The sequence below is a fragment of the Nannobrachium achirus genome (genome assembly GCF_963921795.1).
Source record: "Nannobrachium achirus genome assembly, chromosome: 22".
NCBI lineage: Eukaryota > Metazoa > Chordata > Actinopteri > Myctophiformes > Myctophidae > Nannobrachium > Nannobrachium achirus.
This window is the reverse complement of record NC_137829.1, coordinates 31550206-31571125: the sequence shown is the minus strand read 5'-3', so window position 1 is coordinate 31571125 and position 20920 is coordinate 31550206. Positions and strand designations below refer to the sequence as shown.

General features: G+C 42.9%; 1 protein-coding gene across 5 annotated transcripts in view; it reads right to left on the bottom strand.

Annotated features, from left to right (window-relative positions):
* Positions 1–1867: 1867 nt before the first annotated feature.
* hps5 (HPS5 biogenesis of lysosomal organelles complex 2 subunit 2) overlaps positions 1868–20920 on the bottom strand; it is a 40680-nt gene continuing 21627 nt past the window's right edge. For 2 of the 5 annotated variants that reach the window (XM_080753755.1, XM_080753754.1), the window contains exons 14-27: positions 18189–18332; positions 16836–16904; positions 15721–15925; positions 14235–14505; positions 13515–13609; positions 11595–11783; positions 11004–11187; positions 10265–10385; positions 9064–9213; positions 8780–8899; positions 8228–8341; positions 7235–7341; positions 6789–7101; positions 1868–2204 (exon numbers count right to left, since the gene is read on the bottom strand). In XM_080753755.1, coding sequence (XP_080609881.1) covers positions 2144–2204; positions 6789–7101; positions 7235–7341; positions 8228–8341; positions 8780–8899; positions 9064–9213; positions 10265–10385; positions 11004–11187; positions 11595–11783; positions 13515–13609; positions 14235–14505; positions 15721–15925; positions 16836–16904; positions 18189–18332 — 2143 coding nt within the window. In that variant the 3' untranslated portion in view covers positions 1868–2143. The remainder of the gene's footprint in view (positions 2205–6788; positions 7102–7234; positions 7342–8227; positions 8342–8779; positions 8900–9063; positions 9214–10264; positions 10386–11003; positions 11188–11594; positions 11784–13514; positions 13610–14234; positions 14506–15720; positions 15926–16835; positions 16905–18188; positions 18333–20920) is intronic. The other 3 variants (XM_080753757.1, XM_080753756.1, XM_080753758.1) reach the window with 3 other exon arrangements.

Genomic DNA, 20920 nt, shown 5'->3' with positions numbered 1-20920 from the left:
TTAATTCCTTCCACAGAACATGATATAAATTAAATGTGAAATATCCATAGAAATGTAACAGCTTGACATGGATTCTCCCGTAGATCCAATCTGTGTGTCAGCATCAATCCCAGTCTAAGTTCAGCATTTCTGGAGAATCAGCACTTTATTTCCATAGTCAAAGTAAGACTTTGTGGAATTGACTCTGTTGACAAGGGCTGTACATACAAGTAGAAATACACAGTTTTTCAGGTCAATAGTTATTTGAACTGTAGCCATTAACACGCAGAAGATACATCAACCTGGTCAGAAGAATGTTGGCAAGTGTTCGACAAACACCCAAGTGCGTAAGAACCATTAGTATAACTGGGAGACACCAACAAGAACACCAAAAAAGAACAGCCTGACACTTCAAGTCTTTGGCCCTGTTTACACTGGCAACCAAATCCAGCCTGAATCAGATCTGTGCCACATCCACAGAGGAATCTGATTGGTTTAAATGGTCACATGTTCACATGGAGTGAATCAGACTCAGGAAATCTGTCTTTAACAAAAAAGGTTCTCAAACGGACTCCCCCCCAACAAGGGTGGAGGTTCTCATTTTATTTTTCAGTGTAGAGGTATCAAAGGAGTTCACCCCCAAAATGACTTTTTTTTATCGATTACTCAACCCAAGGAGACTAGTAATGTTCTCCTTTTTTATTTATTGTGTCTCCATTTGGAATCAATGGGGGTACATTTATTATAATCAAATTATTGTCTTGGAATGAGACAAACACAAACAAAACATATGATTGAACACAAGGCTTCATCGGGTGAGTAATTGATAGGAACAAAAAAGTCATTTTGAGGGTGAACTAATCCTTTTACTGCCACTTTTAGAGCTTATCCATGGTAATCATATGGGCATTCCTAACACTAGAATCTAGTGTTAGGAATGCCCATATGCCCATATGATTGCCATGATTTTTTTGGCATCTAGTGACTAGATGCCAAAAAAATAGAAAATAAACCCCTTTTGTTTATTTTATTTTTATATCAAAAGTCCCTAAATAGCCAATTCTTAATTATTTCCTGTTGACAGAAACGTGCTGTGTGATGACATAGACAGGTCTTCTTGAATATAAATGAACCTTTGATTACATTCACCTGTTTGATTCCCATTGCTGGCATTCCTCCAAACACAGCTGTTTTTAATTATAGAGCTACTCCGTTTTGAATCTCATTCAAGATGACGTCCAAACTATGTATAACTCATTGTAAACTTAATCAGCACAATAAAATATGTATCTGTAAACATTATACGTTAGAATAATAAGCAACTTGGTAACAAACATTCTGTACAAGAGGCAGCCTGGTCGTGCCTCTCGGGAGCGTGTCGCTGTTACTACATGTCATCTTTTCGACACCCGACTCTAACCCTCACCCCAACCTCCGTGGAGTGAGTCGCTAACCCTCCGGTCGAAATGATGGTCGTTCGAAAGAGCGCGATTTCCCTGTGCCTCTCTGCCTTGCTAATGATGGCTACAAACAAAACATTAGGCATCACATGACTCAGATTGTACGTTCCATTGCCTGAAGGGCTGGTCCCTTCTGATTGGTTCAGAAACACACAGGCTTGCTTTTCAGACTGAAACTTCAAAATAAAATGCCCAAAATGGCCATTACACTGGGTCTTTAATCAAACTACTAACCACTGCCAGCTATTTTTAGTTTTTCCTTACTTTCTCAAGTAGTCACAGGATATCTTCCCAATTTTCGATGGCTTCACCTCTGGATCACAGACATGCACAAGATGAATTGTCAGTTTAATTAAAGCAGAACCACTGTTCTAATTAACAGAATAATGGAAACGATTCAACAATTAACTTAATAGTTTATTCACATATATTAATAGGTTAGAGCGTCAATATTCATATTATTCTTTGTCTTTCTACTACCAGACCTTTCAAAGCAAAAACACACAGACCAGCAGATTATAGAGATTATAGAAAGAAAAAAAAATCTCTATAGTGTAAAACGTGTTCTGATCACCAGATCAAACCGTATCGACGTGGAAAACGCTATGTTTAGATTTTGGTCAGTTCAGCAGCAGGTTGAAGGTCAAAGGGCAGCATGTTGTTAGGCGTGTTGGGACCACAGGTCAGAGGTGAGAGGTCACAGGTCAGGCGTGTTGGGACCACAGGAAGCGATCGCAGCGCTCCAACATGGTGTGGATGAGAGACCTGAGAAATGATGAACACAACACATAATATATTTATTATTACTAGTAAGGTGCCTCAGGGCGACAAAATTCTTGGCCATCTGGCCAGTGATGTATATCGGACTAGTTATCAATATGGAGACCCCAGGTACCCATAAATCAGTGGAGTCAGTTCAGCAAAAGAAGACACCAGTCATGTTGCCATACCTTAGCAACAGGCATGATACATGTATTTTAACTCATTCTGAGCCCAGGACATTAACGGATTAGGGGGTCCAGAGTGCCCCCTCCCGGCCCCATTAACGGCCGCTGTCTTATTTTGAAGGCCAGAAGTCTAGACCGGAAGTACTTCCGGTCTGACGTCATCGGATCGTGCGCCGGAACCGATGCGTGTCCACGTGGAGTTGTGTAATGGCCGACCGGGAGCTTTTATAACTGTGTAAAATAAGCGAGCATCTGCCTCCATCCTAGCTTCTAAAGTGTAGTTTTGAGATAATGGACATTAAAGATGAGATCGGCCGTCCACCTCAATGTTATGGGATGACTATTGTGTGCTCGTGGAGCCGTGATGATGACAAATCAGCGCGGATTTCGTCTCCGGAGCGTCGGCCATTGTACTAGGTATTTTTACTCGCCGTTACAGTAATATATTACTTTTCCCGCGACATCGCGTGGATGGCACTATAGATACTCTATTACTTTTCCCGCGACATCGCGGGGTTGGCTTTTAATGAGTTAAGAAGTACATTTTAGTTTTTCCCCCCGTTTCTACGGTTTCTTGGGCTGGATATGGCAATTATAATACCTTAAAGTGACCATTTTGTAAAATTTTGCATTTGTAGTAATTTTACTATAATTTAACAACATAATAACCAGCACAGATAAACAAAGAGACATTCATGGATTTATATTTAAAAGTATACCCCTGCCATACCCAATTTACGCCCCTGCCATAAATGGAGATCCATGTACTGTATATGGTACATCCCTTTTATGCCCATACATGGAGATCCCTGTCTGAACCAGCCACACAGATATGGGCTGTCTTCCTCCATATAAGGGCATTCCCATATGAAGTCCTGTTAGATATGGGCTTAATATTGATGACACCAGGGATCTCCATATATGGGCATAAAAGGGATTCTGTTAGAGTGGTTCCCATGACATCAGAACATACAATCCCTTTCATGCCCATACATGGAGATCCCTATCTGAACCAGCCATACCAGTAAGACTCCCTAATCGGGAGATAATCGACCGTCAGGTCGCAGTGTGATTTTAGGGCAAAATGTGTAGGAGCAGTGTACAAAAATGTGTTCGAAAAAATCAGCCTGATGGTGGCGCTATATGGGACAGATCCATGTTGATGACATGAGTGTAGACATACTGTGTACCGATTTGTGTGATTTTAGGGGAAAATCTGTTCGGGCAGTGTCCAAAAATGTGTTTGAAAGAATCGGCCAGATGGTGGCGCTATATGGGACAGATCCATGTTGATGACATGAGTGTAGACATACTGTGCACCGATTTGCGTGATTTTTGGGCAAAATCTGTTGGAGCAGTGTCCAAAAATGTGTTTGAAAAAATGGGACGGATGGTGGCGCTATATGGGACAGATTCACTATATGGGACAGATCCATGTTGAAGACATGAGTGTAGACATACTGTGTACCGATTTGCGTGATTTTTGGGCAAAATCTGTTGGAGCAGTGTCCAAAAATGTGTTTGAAAAAATGGGACTGATGGTAGCGCTATATGGGACAGATTCACTATATGGGACAGATCCATGTTGATGATATGAGTGTAGACATACTGTGTACCGATTTGCGTGATTTTAGGGCAAAATCTGTTGGGGCAGTGTCCAAAAATGTGTTCGAAAAAATCTGCCTGATGGTGGTAGTAACTGCGACCTGGCGGTCGCAATTAACCACTTGAACCCTATAGTGTCCATATTCAGAGAACTTTAGCCGAAAATAGCAGATCTACAAGCTCACAACACCTCGCATTGTGAGGCGTTGTGAGCTTGTAGATCGGCTATTTTCGACAAAGAGCTTTGGTGTAGAGGGGAAAAAGAGCAGACTAAGTACAGAGTCAAAGGTCAAGTTTGATTAGGTATTGACGGTTCAAGGTGTTAAATATCTGAAAACGCAAATTGACATGAAATCCAAAATACACTCACGATTGTGCTGTCAAATACTGAAACTATATGGAATCTATGAGAAGGTTGTGGGCTTCATCTCATCTCTCACTCAACTAAGGGGTCCTTGGGGTGCCCGCTGGCCTAATGGTCCAGGCGCATACCACATAAGCATTGATGCCTGACAGCGTCGCCGGTTCAATTCCCGATCCGGATGACCTTTGCCGCATGTCACTCCCCATCTCTCCCCCATTTCCTGTCAGTCTACTGTCCTATCAAATAAAGGCATAAAAAGCCCCAAAAAACAAATCTTTAACTATTAGGGGTCCTTGGCCTGAAAAAGACCCCTGGTATAGGGGTCTGGCCCACAAGTAGACATCAGTCGGACATCACATAAGGAAACCGTAACATTGAGCAGAACCCAAATGTATCAAAGAAACAGCATAGAGCCTGGAAAAATCATAGCGTCACATTTAACACAAATTCATCGTTTAGAGGTAAGGACTTCTACTCTATCTTTTGCATGTAAAATATTCCCGGCACTTCTCAAGCCCCTTGGTGGGGTTTTAGGCTTTCTCCTTCACATTTTCTTTTAACTCATTGAGTGCCAGCGCCCTCTAGGGGCCATAGAATGCCAGCACATCTCTCATAGGCGAGCGCTTTAGCTTCCAGGACTTCACCTTCCAGGACCTCACGTGTGCACGTTCATGCACGTCATGGAAATGTCCCGGATGATAATGCTAACAGAATGGCTATTCCCATTTTGTCATCTAAAAGATCATTTTTGGGCGATTTCGCCGTAAATAAACCTCGCGCCAATTCCCTAGAGACACAATCCAGAGATATAAGCCTTCAAAGATTGGTCTTTCATTGGATTAGGCGGAGATTGGCGATTTCGTTCGCAAATGACGGCCGGCCGGGAGGTTTCTAGCTTTCGGCTAGTAGCTAGAAAAATCAGGCCAGGCTTCAGAAGGTCTCTTATCATTTTATTCATGTAATTAAAAAAAGCCGGACTACTTCGGGATCGGCACACTCGTGTACTCATCGGAAGCGGCGCCGAACATCGGGTGAACATTGGGGAGCTCAAAAATGTATTTTAAACCATTTTAATGGAATATATCGTCGGACAGAGTAGAATGGCTAACTGGCTAGCGGCTAGCGAGCCAGGACCACCCACGACTCTACAAGCAGCTCGGGGTAAGTGAATTAATAAAAAAAAAATTGTATTGGATTGAAATAAAGCCGAACTAGTTCGGGATCGGCACAGTATGAGTTAAATCTTTGTAATAAATTTTACATTTTCTTGTAAGTGATAATAGTCAATAGAACTGTGACATAGTTGTGAAAATATTTGCCAATGCAACTATACCCTGAAAGGGTTAATATTGGGAGCTGTAGGAAGAAGGAGGTCCCAACTCCCGAAGCACCTCCCAACCACCTCGGAAAGTGACAAGTCAAAACGGCGTGTCACTTAGAGAATCTTGGTCACGTGACCCCCATTAAATGAATGGGAGCAGATGGAGAAGGCTGTGGGAATTACGTAAGTGATAATGAATGGCTCCGCGGGGATTCACGGTACATAACAGACCGACGGCCTGATATCTCCCCGAGTCGCAGCCGAGGGGAGATATCAGGCTGAGCCATTCATTATCACGCTTATTACCCGGCTACTAAATAAAATTAATAATTTGACTCAAAACTAAAAACAAAACAAAGTATTTCCTTGTTTACAGACGACTGAAAGTATTCCACAAGTGTTGCACTGGGCGTCCCTCCCAGTGCGACACGGTCGCCTTGGAAAACAAGGAAGTGCTGATTAGATAGAATCCATTTTCTGTATTCTATGTATTTCTGTATTTCACTGTATTCAGGTGAAACAGAGCTCGCACACTTTCTTCAGTTGCAAGGGGCGGGTCTTGACTTCGCTCCTGGCTTTGCGGACAGAGGCTACTGTCCGCTGTTCATGCCCAGAATGAGGGCTTCATGTGCGGAACGAACAAGCCTTGTGACTCGGTGAATTGTTATGGAGCTTTTCCTTCCCGTTCCTGGGACAAATCACGACAAAATAAGATAAATAGGGGACAGCCGGACAGGGCGACTATTTGTGAGGGAAAGTTAATAATAATTAGAAGATTAGAAGTTAAAATCAAACATTAAACCAAGCACTTTGACCGAGGCTCGCTAATCATTATAAGAGGATGAGAGATGTGATGATCAGGAAATGGGCGTGTCCAGCTAGCATTTGAACGAGACAAGAGGGCAAGAGAGATTCGCTGGCTCTCGTCATTTTCAAGCGACAACCGCAGTTGATCTTATTCGTTTATAAACCTCAAATGTAACTATGTATTTTCAAGGTAATATGACTCAAATATGTTAAAAATACTTAGGGGGACTTTTAGAGACATGTCGATGTGTCAACAGTTTTACAAGGTAAATTGCATGGTGCCTGCACTTTAACAGCGAGCTCACCTCTGTCTCTTCTCGGCCACGGCCAGTAGGTGGCAGACCAAAGTAGAGTGTTCGGAGAGGAGGGGTTCCATGCCAGCGTCCTGGAGGACCCCAAGGGCCCGCTGGGGCCCCAGCATCCTGGCCAGACGCAGGGTTAAGGTCTCCGGGGTCACCTCCCTGCCGCGGCACGAAGCCGACACCGTCCCCGAGCCATTGGGCAAGGCAGCAGCTGCACCGCCAGCGCTCCTGTTGGAAGCCGCTCCACCGCCGCCGCCGCTCTGCTGAGAGAGTTGAACCAGCAACTTCCACTCCTCCAGACTCTGAGGCTCCGGGCCTAAAGAAAGAGACATACATTTCATTAAAAAAAGACACGTTTTATAAAAAACAAACAAATGTGTTTTATTAAGAAAATAAAAATGTTGTTATTAAACAGAGGTGTAGTAAAACAGTGCTATGAGCTGCAGTACCGTTGGGTTCCTCCAGGAGGCGGATGTCGTCCAACTGGCAGACGGTGGAGAAGGCTTCAGTTCGCCATCCCAGCTCACAGCATAGATGGAGATACCCTGTCCAATAGCTACACACACACACACACACACACACACACACACACACACACTTAAAAACACTGTCAGTCATGTCAGTCATTTTACCTGGAATCCAACGCCGGCTCCCTATTGGCTCACAGATCTGTGTTCCCCCCCCCCCTCCACCCCCCCGCTCCCCATATTGTAGCACACAGCTCAGAGCCCTGACGATATAACGCTTGGAGCGACGCCCCCTTGCACTCTGATTGGTTTGGGAAATGGACTCCCAGCCCGTCTCCCAGCCCGTCAGCGGGGAGTGTTGGGCGGGAGGAGTAGGATAAAAGCTCTACTACGTCCCCCCGTTGGGGGCTCCTCACTGGCAGGTGAGTCAGTAGGATACCACAGTACGTCCTCCCAGTTGGGGCTCCTCACTGGCAGGTGAGCCAGTAGGATACAACAGTACGTCCTCCCGGTGGGGGCTCCTCACTGGCAGGTGAGTCAGTAGGATACAACAGTACGTCCTCCTGGTGGGGGCTCCTCACTGGCAGGCGAGTCAGATCCTGCAGCAGTTGTGTCATGTAATCAGTGTGAAGCCTGTTCAGTTCAGATCAGCTCAATTGATGTCCAGCACGCCTGAAACTCTGATCAATTTGGCTGAGTGTCTCAAAGTGTACAGATCTCCTCTGCCCTTTTCCTCCGCACGTGTGCTTCAAAGAGCCTTTGCTTGCAAGTTTACATGCAAGTATGCTCGCCTGCACGCAATATTTATCGTCAATTAATGTCCGCCCCCACCATGTCTCATATGCACATATATATGTTTCTTTTTTGCCATTTTTTAAAATCTTTAGGTAAGTCTAAATAGTCAAATTAGCTGGTACCCCCTGCGGTCGCTACTCAACCTTAGGGAGTGTTACTTGTAATAATAGTATTTGTTACCCGTGGCTTCTGCAGGTCTCGGCCATCTTCTGCTTGGAGCTCAGGTCGGCAGGAAGTCGAGTCAACAGAGACAGCAGGCGTCCATAACCCCAGCTGAAATAATGAGAGTGCCACCTGCAGGACAAAGACACACATTACATCAATGGGATGTCATAACCCCAGCGTAAAGAGCAGATCTACAAGCGTCCAGAGTATCTTGACAGCTTGCAGATCTGCTGTAATGACTTCTTTTGAAAGTAAATTTCAGCATAATGACATGCCCAAATTAGGGATTGATCACTAACCAATACATTTGTTAAATTGTTGATCACCGATTAAATCGATTATTATTGTTGCCGCCCTAAACATTGCGCATGGTATCAAACACGACAAACAATCATATCTCCTTGTATGGGCCACTCTGTCTGTGACGTTAGTTATCTCCACGTATGGAGTTCCTTGCTCATACATACACACAAAGTCAGATGTAGGAGCGGATTGCACCGCTCAAAAATGATGTGAATGCAATCTACGATACAACATAAATCACATGTCACAAAAACAACCACTCACCTGGCCTGTCCGTCTGCGCTCTGCGTGTCACAGAGCTGAGGTGCATCATGGGTAAGCGCCAGCTCCAACCATTCCTGCCTGAGTGACTCTGGTTGGAGGAGCGAACCCAGAAACCACAACCTGCGGACACAGATAGAGGCATAACTCACATCAGAAACTTCAATCTACAGACACAAATAGAGGAATAACTCACATCAGAAACCACATTCTACGGACACAAATAGAGGCATAACTCTATCTGATTTCTGAGCTCAGTCGAGAGCCCTGGAGATGAGAAAACGTACCTCTGCTCCTCGGCCTGTGATTGGACCAGATTGTCCAGGTAGGCCAGGAAGTGATGTCGCTGGGCCATGGCCGTGATGTCACAGGGAGTGATGGTGGGGTAGAACTGGGAGAAGGAGCGCACGGCGGCCTCGCCATGTCTGTCATAGAGCCTGTTCTCACACACGCGCACACACACACACACACACGCACACACACACACACACACACACACACACCACTGTCAACACAACTTACTGATAGGACCGTATAAAGGATTTTGTAATTACAAACTAATTCATATGTTTTTTTTTGTAGAGTTCTATTATGCTGTAATAATACTGAGGAGATTGTGTGTGTAACGCCCAGGATTCAAACTGGGGTCTCCCACAAATCTTTTGAGGCCATCAGGCAGTGAGTCAATCTGCTACACTTGCACAATGCACATCTAGAACCCGTATTCAGGACGTTTCCACCTTATAGCTCTTCAGGAAAATGTGACAGGAATGCCTGATGAAGACCTATGAGGTGGACACTCTTTAAACCAGTGTTGAGATGTTTGAACCTTCTATTTAGTTGACAAAAAGGGAACCAAACTACTGGGTTAGAGCAGTGATTCTCAACCTTTTCAGGCCCGACCCCCACAATAATCATATTTTAACAGACCCACAGGTTGAGAACTACTGGGTTAGAGGAGAACGAAAGGCATGGGTCTTCAACAGGGGGTCCGGGACCCCTAGGGGGTCCTCAGGGTTACTACAGGAGGTCCTCCAAATCTTTGTGTGATAAAAAAAAATTTCCCCTCCTTTTTTATATTAACCACTTGAACCCTAGCGTCCTTATTCTGAGAACTTTAGACAAAAATAGCAGATCTACAAGCTCACAACGACTTTCGCTGCGAGGAATTGTGAGCTTGTAGATCAGCTATTATCTGCAAGGAGGTTTGGAGTAGAGGGGAAAAAGAGCAGACTAAGTACAGAGTGAAAGGTCAAGTTTATTAAGTATTGACGGAAGTGGTTAAATATCTCAAAACACAAATTGACATGAATCCAAAATACACTGATGATTGCACTGTCAAACAATGAAACTATATGGAATCCATGAAAAGGTTGTGGGGGTCCCTCCTTCATCTCTCTCAACTTAGGGGTCCTTGAACTGAAAACGTTGAAGACCCCTGACGTAAGGGAAAGAGACAAGGAGGTAGGAGGTAAGGAGACATGGTACCTGTGGAGGTGAGCTAGGAGGTGAGGAGCGCTCCAAGGCTGCAGCTCTCTGAGGCAGCGCAGAGACCGGAGGAGATCTCCTTTCTGGAACACCTCCACTGCTCTACTGGAGCTGGTGATCTCTGCAGGGGCGTCACAAGGGGGGGAAAAGTGGGACCGAGTTACCAGGGCCCAAGGTGGAGGGGCCTTAATTATTTGATACTTTAGCTATTGAAAAATAGCAGATATACAACCTCACAGCGCGGCAAGTCGTGAAAATGTGTGCAAATCTTTGAATATTATGTATTTTTTAAGCGAACATTTGTAACTACATTTTTTCTTTTGGGGGGGCTCCCCGGAACTTAATGTTTTGAGATGGGGTCCGTGGTCAAATACATATAATTTTGGGGGTCCTTTACATGACAAGTTTGAGCACCACTGGCAAAGAAACATAACATGCAAAATGTTATGTTTAAAATATCTAAAAACACAGATTGAACACAAAAAATAACTCAGGATTGTGTTTATCGTGTCCCAAACAACAATAAAATAAGATCTGGGTAGCATGCTGAAATACTAAAATATCTAAAAACACAGATTGAACACAAAGTATAACTCAGTATTGTGCTGATCGTTTCCCAAACCACAATAAAATAAGATCTGGTTGTCCCAGAGGTGAAATGGTCCTTCTGGATAATAGCGTATCTGCTAAATGCCTACATTTTAAACTGTAAACACAGACAGCGTCTTGGTTTCCTGACCTAGCATGGCCTCCATGAAGGAGGCGTGAAGCTGCGGCTGCTCCCGGAAACACAGCATGCACGTCCTCCTCACGCGCTCCTGGTCCAGCAGGTAGAAGTATCGACGCAGGAAGCTGCACGCTCCCACCGGCCTGACGCCTTCCTCCTGGAGGCTGGATGCTCCCACCAGCCTGACGCCTTCCTCCTAGGGGTGTGCGATATGGTGATAATTATCGTTGAGACGATACAATGTCTCCACGATATGCCTTTTCAGAGGTATCGTATATATCGTGATACAATTGAGGGAGCCTTGTAGAAAATCCTGTTTAATCGTTAATACAGAGATTCATTGCAGAATTCAATTAAACCTGCATTTTGGTCAAAATCATCAGTTCTCAAACTTTAAAATGTTCAAGGTCTCCACTTAACTCTGACAGTATACAAATGAAACCAAATGGACCCAACGGGTCCATTTGGTTTCATTTGTATACTGTCAGAGTTAACTTGAAAAATAACCATAAAAACCAACGTGAAAAAGAATCGTGATAAAATTGTGTATCGTGATACAGCTTGAGAAAATATCGTGATTTTGTATTTTTCCATATCGCCCACCCCTACTTCCTCCTGGAGGCTGGATGATCCCACCGCTCTGACGCATTCCTTCTGGAACGCCTGCGGACCCCCGAAGCTCCTCAGCTCCAGGTAGAGCGTGGCCAGCTGAGTCAGGTCCTCCATGAGCTCTGAGGGGAGGGGTCTGGGGGAGACCACCCTCACAGCACCCACCTCCTCCTCCTCCTCCTCCTGCAGATAAGAGGGTATGCGTGTGACCAGGGGTGTCGCACCAAATCCCTCCAAACCTTTCCCCCCCCTTGTGACACCCATGCGTGTGACATCATCATCATACCCGGAAGTAATGCGGGAACGCCTACTGAGTGGCATAAAAAAAACTACTTTCTGGCCTTGACAGTCACATGCATCCAAAAATAAAGGTTCTATCTGATTGCATTAAACGACAATAAACTCACTTTGCCACTCGATTTGCCATTCACTTCATGCATGCGCATACCCTCTATAGGGCTGCGTCTCTATGCTTTTCCATTATGTTTGAACATATATAAATAATATGAAAACGATTATGACAATTATAATAACAAAATAATTGCGAACACCCTCACACCTCCTGCAGATAGGGCTGTCACGACATTTTACATGACGATTAAAGGTGATACACCATGAAATTTCACTTTTCCTATTTTAAAACCTTTTTTTGGGGTCCCACTAGCACCTTCTATCCTCACAAAGTCCCATTTCTGACCGTTGTGTCTTTCTCTGGTTTTGAGAAGGCGAAGGTTAAAAGTATCCCACGGGTTCTCAAAACAGGCTATCCAGATTTGCTGCCGATTGTGACGTCATTTGCCGATTGTGACGTCATCATAAAAAATATTTTGTCAAAAAAAAAAAACTTTTTTCAAAAAAAAATGTTTTTTTTTCAAAAGGATTTTTGGGGGGGGGGGCGCAGTTCAGGCCAAAGGTGGTACTGCAGCTGAAATGCTCTGAGAGCCATTCAAAAATGAGAGAGGCTCTCTATTCAGGAGTGGTAATTTAGCCTCAAACCTTTTGAAAAACGTTTTTGGGACATAAACAATATGACATAAATACTTTTTAAATGCATGGTGTATCACCTTTAAAGGACAACTTTGTTTTTTTTCCCCCTGCCCCTTAGGGACATCAGCAATATGTCGCACTAGTACTACTGAACACTACTGCACTTTATATTATATTATTTATTATTTATTTTCTGCACAGTGTTGTTTTGTGTTTGTTGGTTTCATTTTATTTGTGAAAAAATGATTGAATGCACACTTGTATGTTGCCAAAGCAAATTTCTATGTGTGATACACAATGGTAAATAAAGGAATCTGAATCTGAAAAAAGGGTGCATATTTTAGATTGTAATTAGATAAAAGAAAAGGTGAGTGTTAAAATGTTTTCATTTACTTTGTTCTATCGTTTTAGCACGTTTAGCAGTTTTGATTTCAGTGGGAGGGGGCATGCGTACAAGTGGCTACATTTAAAACCATAGAAAGGAGTAAATGAAAACATTTTAAAACTCATCTTTTATTTGCTATAATTACAATCTAAAATATGAACCCTTGTTGTGAAAAAACAAAGTTGTCCTTTAATTGTCACTCAAGTGATTGCAAATAACGATTTAATTATGTTTTTTGTCGTTGACAATTACATTTCTGTCTGGCTTGTAGGCTTTAAAGTTGCACATGGTAGATATGACACACAACCTAAAAATACAAAGAAATGACTGACCTTACTTTGGAAATAGCCGATCTACAAGCTCACAACGCATTGTGATGCGACGCGTTGTGAGCCTGTAGATCGGCTATTTCCACCATGTTTGAAAATGTTTGAAAATATATAAACATTTTTCAACACGGAAACGATTATGACAAAATAATTGAGATGATGTCAAATAATTGCGATTGACCGATTACGTAATAATTGTGACAGGCTGGTTACCTTCAGAGCGCTGTCACTCTGGTCACCACCTCCTTGTTGTTCTGGATCCACAACCCTCTCATCTTCCTCCTCCTTCAATGGTTCTGGTGCTTCCGCTGGCAATATGGAAACATACAATCACCATATTATTCCAAGCTGTATCACACCATCTTATCACGATTATTCGTTCATGTTGGTTTTTATGGTTATTTCTTTAAGTTACTTAAAGGAGCTATAGTCAACTTTTTCATTGTAGGGCCGACACTTTGTTTACATCCTAGTCTATATATAGACTAGAATGTAAACAAAGTGTCGGTCTGACAATGGCCAAAATGAAACACATATATGACACATATATAAAAGATTTTCGAAACATTATTTTTATTTTAGCATCCGTTTTTCAAGAAAAAGTTGACTATAGCTCCTTTAACAGTACAACAACCACCTACAAGGTAACAGAAACTAAAAGAAAAAGGAGTAACAGACCATTTAGACCAGTGGTCCTCAATGTGGGGCCCAGGAACTCTCTGGGTTCCTTTTGGGAAGTCTTTAACTCTGACAGTGTACAAATTAAACCAAATTTGGTTTCATTTGTATACTGTCCGAGTTAACAATTCAACAGGAGTGTATTATAAGGCTCCCTCAATGTATCAAAAGCTATATACGATATCTCTGAAAAGGCATGTCGTGGAGACATTGTATCGTCTCAACGATATTTATCAGCATATCGCCCAGCCCTACCTTTCTGTTCTGGATCTACAGCCCTCTCCTCCTCCTCCTCCATCACTGGTTCTTCTGGGTGGCGGCAGGCTGGCGACGGCTGCTCCTGCTCTGCGAAGGTCTCTGGATGCGCAGACGTCTGCAGAGGTTCGGAGCTGGTCTGGCGCTGAGTTTCCGACGAGGCCTCCTCCGGGCGTTCCCAGGAGGTCTGATGATCTCCCGAGATCTCCCGTGAACGTTGCGAGAAGACCTCGGGAGGTTCCGAGAAGACCTCGGGAGGTTCCGAGGAGGCCTGTGGATTAATTGATTCGATTGAATATTTTATAAGACAAAAATTAAGAACAGTACAAAAAAAAAGTCAATACAAAAAAAAAGAACTGATAACTACCTCCGCCTCTGGCCTCCTGAAAGGTGAGTTTTTCAGGGCAGTTTTGAAGGAGGCCAACGAGCTACATGTTCTAAAGAGGTGCCATAGTTTTGTACTTTTTCTGGTTTTCATGTGTCTAGGAGGTTGACAGTACTTCATTAGACCCCCTGGTGTGGTTGTTATGATCAATTATGTATTCCCTTTGTGTTTGGGGTTTCTTCCTGGAGGCTGACACCCTGTGGGTCAAAAGTGCCGATCCAAAAACAGTGATTAAATGACATCATATAATCATCCCCTCCCCTTTTACCATTCACCCAACACTGTGGGTCACCACCCACCATGACAACAAGGCATACCTAATGAACTGGTGGGTGTGGCCACATAAAAACCTAATTTTAACTCTTTCTGTACACTTTTTTTGGAGAGAAAAAAAAAACTTCCTTCTAGTATAATCATAATACCTGATAATCATGTTTTAGGGGGGGGGGGGGAATCATGGCTCTTCATCTTTAACCCATTTAGGCCTAAAACTATTGAATGCTTTAACCAGTGAAAAATAGCAGATATACAAGCTCACAGCGCGGCACCGAGTGCCACGCTGCGAGCTTGTAGATTTGCTATTTTTGAAAAAGTCGTGAAAAATGTGTGCAAATCTTTGAATAATATGTATTTTCAAAGCGAACGTTTTTAACTCAAATTTTGCTTCTGGGTGGTCCCTGGAACTAAATATTTTGAGACGGGGGTCCGTGTCCAAATACATATAATTTTGGGGGTCCTTCACATGAAAAGGTTTGAGAACCACTGACATAGTAGTCTCTCAAGAACAGACTAACTGAGCTCCAGTTAAGTGAAAAGGACCTTTTCTTTGAAGATGGCTGGCCAGATTGCTGACATAGAAACATGGGTTTTTCAAAAAATCTTAGAAGGATTCAAAAGACACTTATAGAATCTGGTCAAAATTCTAATTTTCAAGATTTTTCAAAAATAGCAGATCTACAAGCTCGCAGTATATCTGCTATTTTTCAATAGTTAAAGCATAAAATAATGATACACAATATAGTGTACCCGTTCTGAATGGGTTAAGGGAAGTAGTAAAGGAATTCCACACTTGGGTGGCAGTGTTGCAGAAGGAGAATTTACCCATGGAGGTTCTGCTATGCTCTGTGGATGTCCTAGCAAGGCCTCGGGGGGCTGTGAGAAGGTCTGTGGACGTCCATCTCCTCTGGTCCAGGTCTCCTGCAGATCTTCAGGGCCCAGCAGACGCTCCAACACCTCCAGCCACTCCAGCAGGGTCTCCGCCAGGCGGGCGGGGTCTAACAGCACCAGGGGGTCCTGGATCTGGGAGCTGAGATGGGGGGAAAAAAACAACAACACACTCTAATAAAACTCAAATCCTTTAACGTTAAGATATGAGGCTGATTCTACTGTAAATCGCTAGTTCTCACACCTTCAAGATTTCTTTTTGAAACAAAATAAAATAAATAACAGATGTGCAAAGCCTGCAGTGAGCTTGGACGTCTTCTAACATATTTAAGCAATATTACACGAGGGGCTGTGTGTAATACAAGTGTAATACTGCAATTATACAACAGTTGTCCTTCAAAAATAAAACAACCAAGACTCCCTAAATCTGGAGATAAGCGACCGTCAGGTCGCATAGACAAACATTAGAAGGCAATGGTAACCAATCAGGAGGAAATATGGGAAATGGGACAGATCCATGTTGATGACAAGACTTTAAAGATACTGTGTACCCCTTTGCGTGGTTTTAGGGCAAAATCTGTAGGAGCAGTGTCCAAAAATGTGTTTTTAAAAAAATTGTCCAAATGGTGGCGCTAGATGGGACAGATGCATTTTGATGACATGACTTTAGAGATACTGTGTACCGGTTTGTGTGATTTTAGGGCAAAATCTGTAGGAGCAGTGTCCAAAAATGTGTCTTGCAAGAATCCGCCTCATGGCGGCGCTAGAAGAGGGCCATGTGAGAAATGAGGAGTAAGTGGCCACTTACAACAAGGCATCACCTATGAAAACAATGATAGCGAGCCGGCAGCTTTTTTTGCGACCAGCACACCTGATTTCTTTGTTTGATGAGACCCGATCCGCAATGCTCAACAAATAGCTAATTCAACCAAGCAGATTACTTCGTCGGAACTACCTGTTGTATAATTTTTATATAGCCAACGCAGCAATCTAAAATGACAGGGTTTGCCGCAGGTTAAATGATAAGATGTGATAAGGTGCGCTGTACTCACGCAGCTCGCTGGGTGGCCGTCCGCAGCTCCTGGAGGTCACCGTCTGCGTCGGTCATTTCACTGAAAACCCTGGGAAACAAGAAACACTCAACGACTGCTACACACAGCAAGATATTTGCTCCAGTTTTGCTCTCGCTGATCCTTTTTTTGCCACTCAGCGACAAAAAAATAAAAAAAATAAAAAAATATATATCTTACGAGAGATCCGGATATCCAGAAACGCTCGGTGATGCCTCTCCGAGCGTTTCTGGATATCTTGCACGTTTGATACTTGGCTTTGTCATATTTGAATATTAAAAGTAGCGACATTCAAATGTGAAAACTAAGGTAAAAAAAAACTAACATACAGAGCCTGTGTGTTACTGATATATAAATGAATGAATGAATGAATGAATGAATGAATGAATGAAATGCTTATCTATACTATAATTTTGCGAATGTCTGAGTGAGTGTCTGTCTGTCTGTCTGAAACAGCGTTTCTCCTCAGTGGCTGGAGCAATTGATCTGAAATCGCATCACAATTAGCATATGAACACACCTAACATAACTGTGAAGCCCGTTTGTCACTTTCACAAATCATATACTGTATATTAGCATTTTTATGGTGTATCTACTATCTATTCTGCATCTAGCATGAGGCACATCTATTCTGCATCTAGCATGAGGCAACATGTTTAACCAGCTCTCTCTGTGTGTGTGTGTGTGTGTGTGTGTGTGTGTGTGTGTGTGTGTGTGTGTGTGTGTGTGTGTGTGTGTGTGTGTGTGTGTGTGTGTGTGTGTGTGTGCAGGCAGGCGGGTGTGTGCGCAGGTGTGTGGGCGGGTGGGCGGGCGGGCTGGGGGGGGGGGGTTAGCCATTAAACGAAACGGGTATTTCTTACATTGATGCTCCTACATATTATCATGCAAGCACCAGTTAAAGTTACTTTCCATCCCTCATATACTGTATGCACAGTGCACATACCATAACCCACACACTGCACATCATTTTGGAGCTCATATCTTTGAACGGGTAAGGGCTAGTTCTTTTTAAAGCACTGATAGCCCTTTATTGAGTTTGTCAGGTTTGTCTCAGAACTGTGGACTGTCCGCCTTTGTTTGTCTTTGTATTTGTACACTAATTGTTATGTTGCCATAGACCATGTGTCCTTAAGGGACCCATGAAAATGTGTCCACGACCCACGAATGGGTCCCAACCCAGTGCTTGGGGACCAGTGCTATGAACCATGTGTCTTAATGAAGTTGATTGATTGATGCAAGGATGGAAGGATGGAAGAAAGAGTTAGTGAGTGAGTGAATTAGTGATTGATAGATTGATGAACAAATGACTGAATGAACAAACAAAGGAACACTCACTGGTTCAGATCGTCTTCAGACGACAGCGTAGAGATGTTTAACCCTTCGGCTCCCTCCCGGGGGTCCGGAGGCCGTTGCCACAGTTCAGCGTTCATCTGCAGACTGTTCATCCTCTCTGTGGTCTTCTTCACAAAGCTAGAGACACTGGATCAAACACAACCACCATGTTATTACCATACCAAACACAACCACCATGTTATTACCATACCAAACACAACCACCACATTATTACCATACCAAACACAACCACCATGTTATTACCATACCAAACATAACCACCGCTGTCACAAAGCTAGAGACACTGGACCAAACATAACCACCATGTTATTACCATACCAAACACAACCACCATGTTATTACCATACCAAACATAACCACCATGTTATTACCATACCAAACACAACCACCATGTTATTACCATACCAAACTCAACCACCATGTTATTACCATACCAAACATAACCACCGCTGTCACAAAGCTAGAGACACAGGACCAAACACAACCACCATGTTATTACCATACCAAACACAACCATTTTCTTTTTTGTTTTAACTTTGTTTTTATTTCAGTTTAGGCAACTTGTACAAATATAATAAACATATTTTCACAACTGTTTTTTTTTTTTTGTTTTTTCTTACACATTTTTCAGCTGTATACACCTTGTAGAAAAAAAAGAAATAGAGATTATTTGGCAAAAAAGCAAAACAAACAAACAAACAAACCAAAAGCACATTCGAAAAACGCACATTAGGAATAGATAATACAGTAGAACAGTGTATTCTATGTGAATTCTATGTGAATATGGCAGAGGAGAGAGAGTCTAAGTGGGAAGGTATTGAGAGAGCTGGGGCAGAATGAGAAATCAAAACATTTAAATTTGAGGGAACAGAAGAAGTTTGATCCATCAAAATTGGTGTAGCTGGAGTCCATCTTTTAAAGAACAAGTCTGATTGAAGTCTTAGGGCGTAAGTAATTTGTTCCACTTGATAAATTTCACGTACCTTAACCACCCACATGTTGTATGTTGGTGGGTCCGGTTTCAACCACTTAATTGTAATACATTTTATGGCCACTGTGAGTAGTATATGGAGTAAATATATTTTGGCTCTGCCCTCTATTCCCTCAGGTACCATCCCCAACAACATTACCATGGGATCTACATCAAAAGCTTGACCAAAGACAGTGCCTCAGAGATCTCCTTCCAAAATAGTCTTAATTTGGGACAGGTCCAAAATATATGAGTGTGGTTACCAATATGTGCCCCGCAGTCCCTCCAGCACCTATTAGAATGAGTCGGTCCCATTTTAGCCACAATCACCGGCGTCCTAAAAAATCTAGTTATCACTTTCCATTTGAATTCCCTCCAAGTATTCGAAATAGTTACCAAGTGTGCTTCACTACATATCTCTTCCCATTGATCTGATGGTATGTCTATACCCAATTCGGCTTCCCATTTTTCCTTTATATATATGGAATTGTTAGGAGACCGATCTAGAAAAAGTTGATAAAAGTCTCTAATTACCTTCCTCTCCTCATCAAATTCGAATATTAACAGAAGTTCTTCTATTGGGGTGGGTTTCATGGCATTCTTCCAATCTTTATGATTTGTTAAAAAGTGTCTTAGCTGCAAGTATCTATAGAAATCCGTCTTAGGGAGGTCAAATTCAATTTTCAGTTGTTCAAATGATTTAAGGCCATCCCTCCCACATAGTTGGTGTATACTTGTGAGACCATGTGCTGTCCAATTTCTAAAACCTGCATCTAGTTGATTGGGTATAAACTCCTTTATATATCCAATAGGTGTTAATGAAATGATCTGTCCAGATACTCCAAAGGATGATCTTATTTTCTTCCAGATTTTAAGTGTGACTCTAGTCCATTCACTCATTTGTTCCACTTTCAGTGGGGCCTCTAGGAAGGGAACACAACCATTTTTGATGGGTAAGGTAAGGCAGGTCGTCTTGACGTGTGTGTGATCAGTCTGTCCACCTGCTCGTTATTGAAACAACAATCCAATGATCACAAACTCGTGCACATTGTGTCCATATGTACGTGAATAAAAAAACGTCAAAATAAAAGAAATGCAGCTTTAGTCCATGGATGAGGTAAAATTAGAAAATGTTTGTATTTTGCCATTAACCATAGAAGGGCCGGTCAGAGTGAACCAAAGGTCTGCATACGGCCGAAGTTTACTGTACGAGGCACTGCCTGTGAAGAGAAACACTCCAGTTCCCGAAATGCAACGGGGTATCACGTGACCGGAAAATCATGTTCCCTCGTAGAGAGCAGTGTTATGCTGCTGCACAAAAGTGCATTTATCTCCTAATTTAACCTTTAAATCACGTTCATGTTTAAAACACTGCCTTCTCTACCGGCCGTTACAAAAGCACTGATATGCCCGCGATTGTTATTTTTCTGTTCTGAGTGGGGAAAAAATATATATATATACTATCGCGAAAAAATATACGCGGGCATCGCTTAATTTCACAATCTCCGCACTTTTTCGCATAAAATTATAAAGTCATCGCTTCACCCGTTCGGACACAGAACAAAGGCAAAACAGACAGTGGTGCGCTCACTGCGCTGTGAAAAACGTGGCTGTGTGTGTGTGTGTGTGTGTGTGTGTGTGTGTGTGTGTGTGTGTGTGTGTGTGTGTGTGTGTGCGTCATGCGAGTCAGTGTGTGCTCTCGCTCGCTGCACCGTGGATCTGCAGGCAGACAGAGCAGGCATAA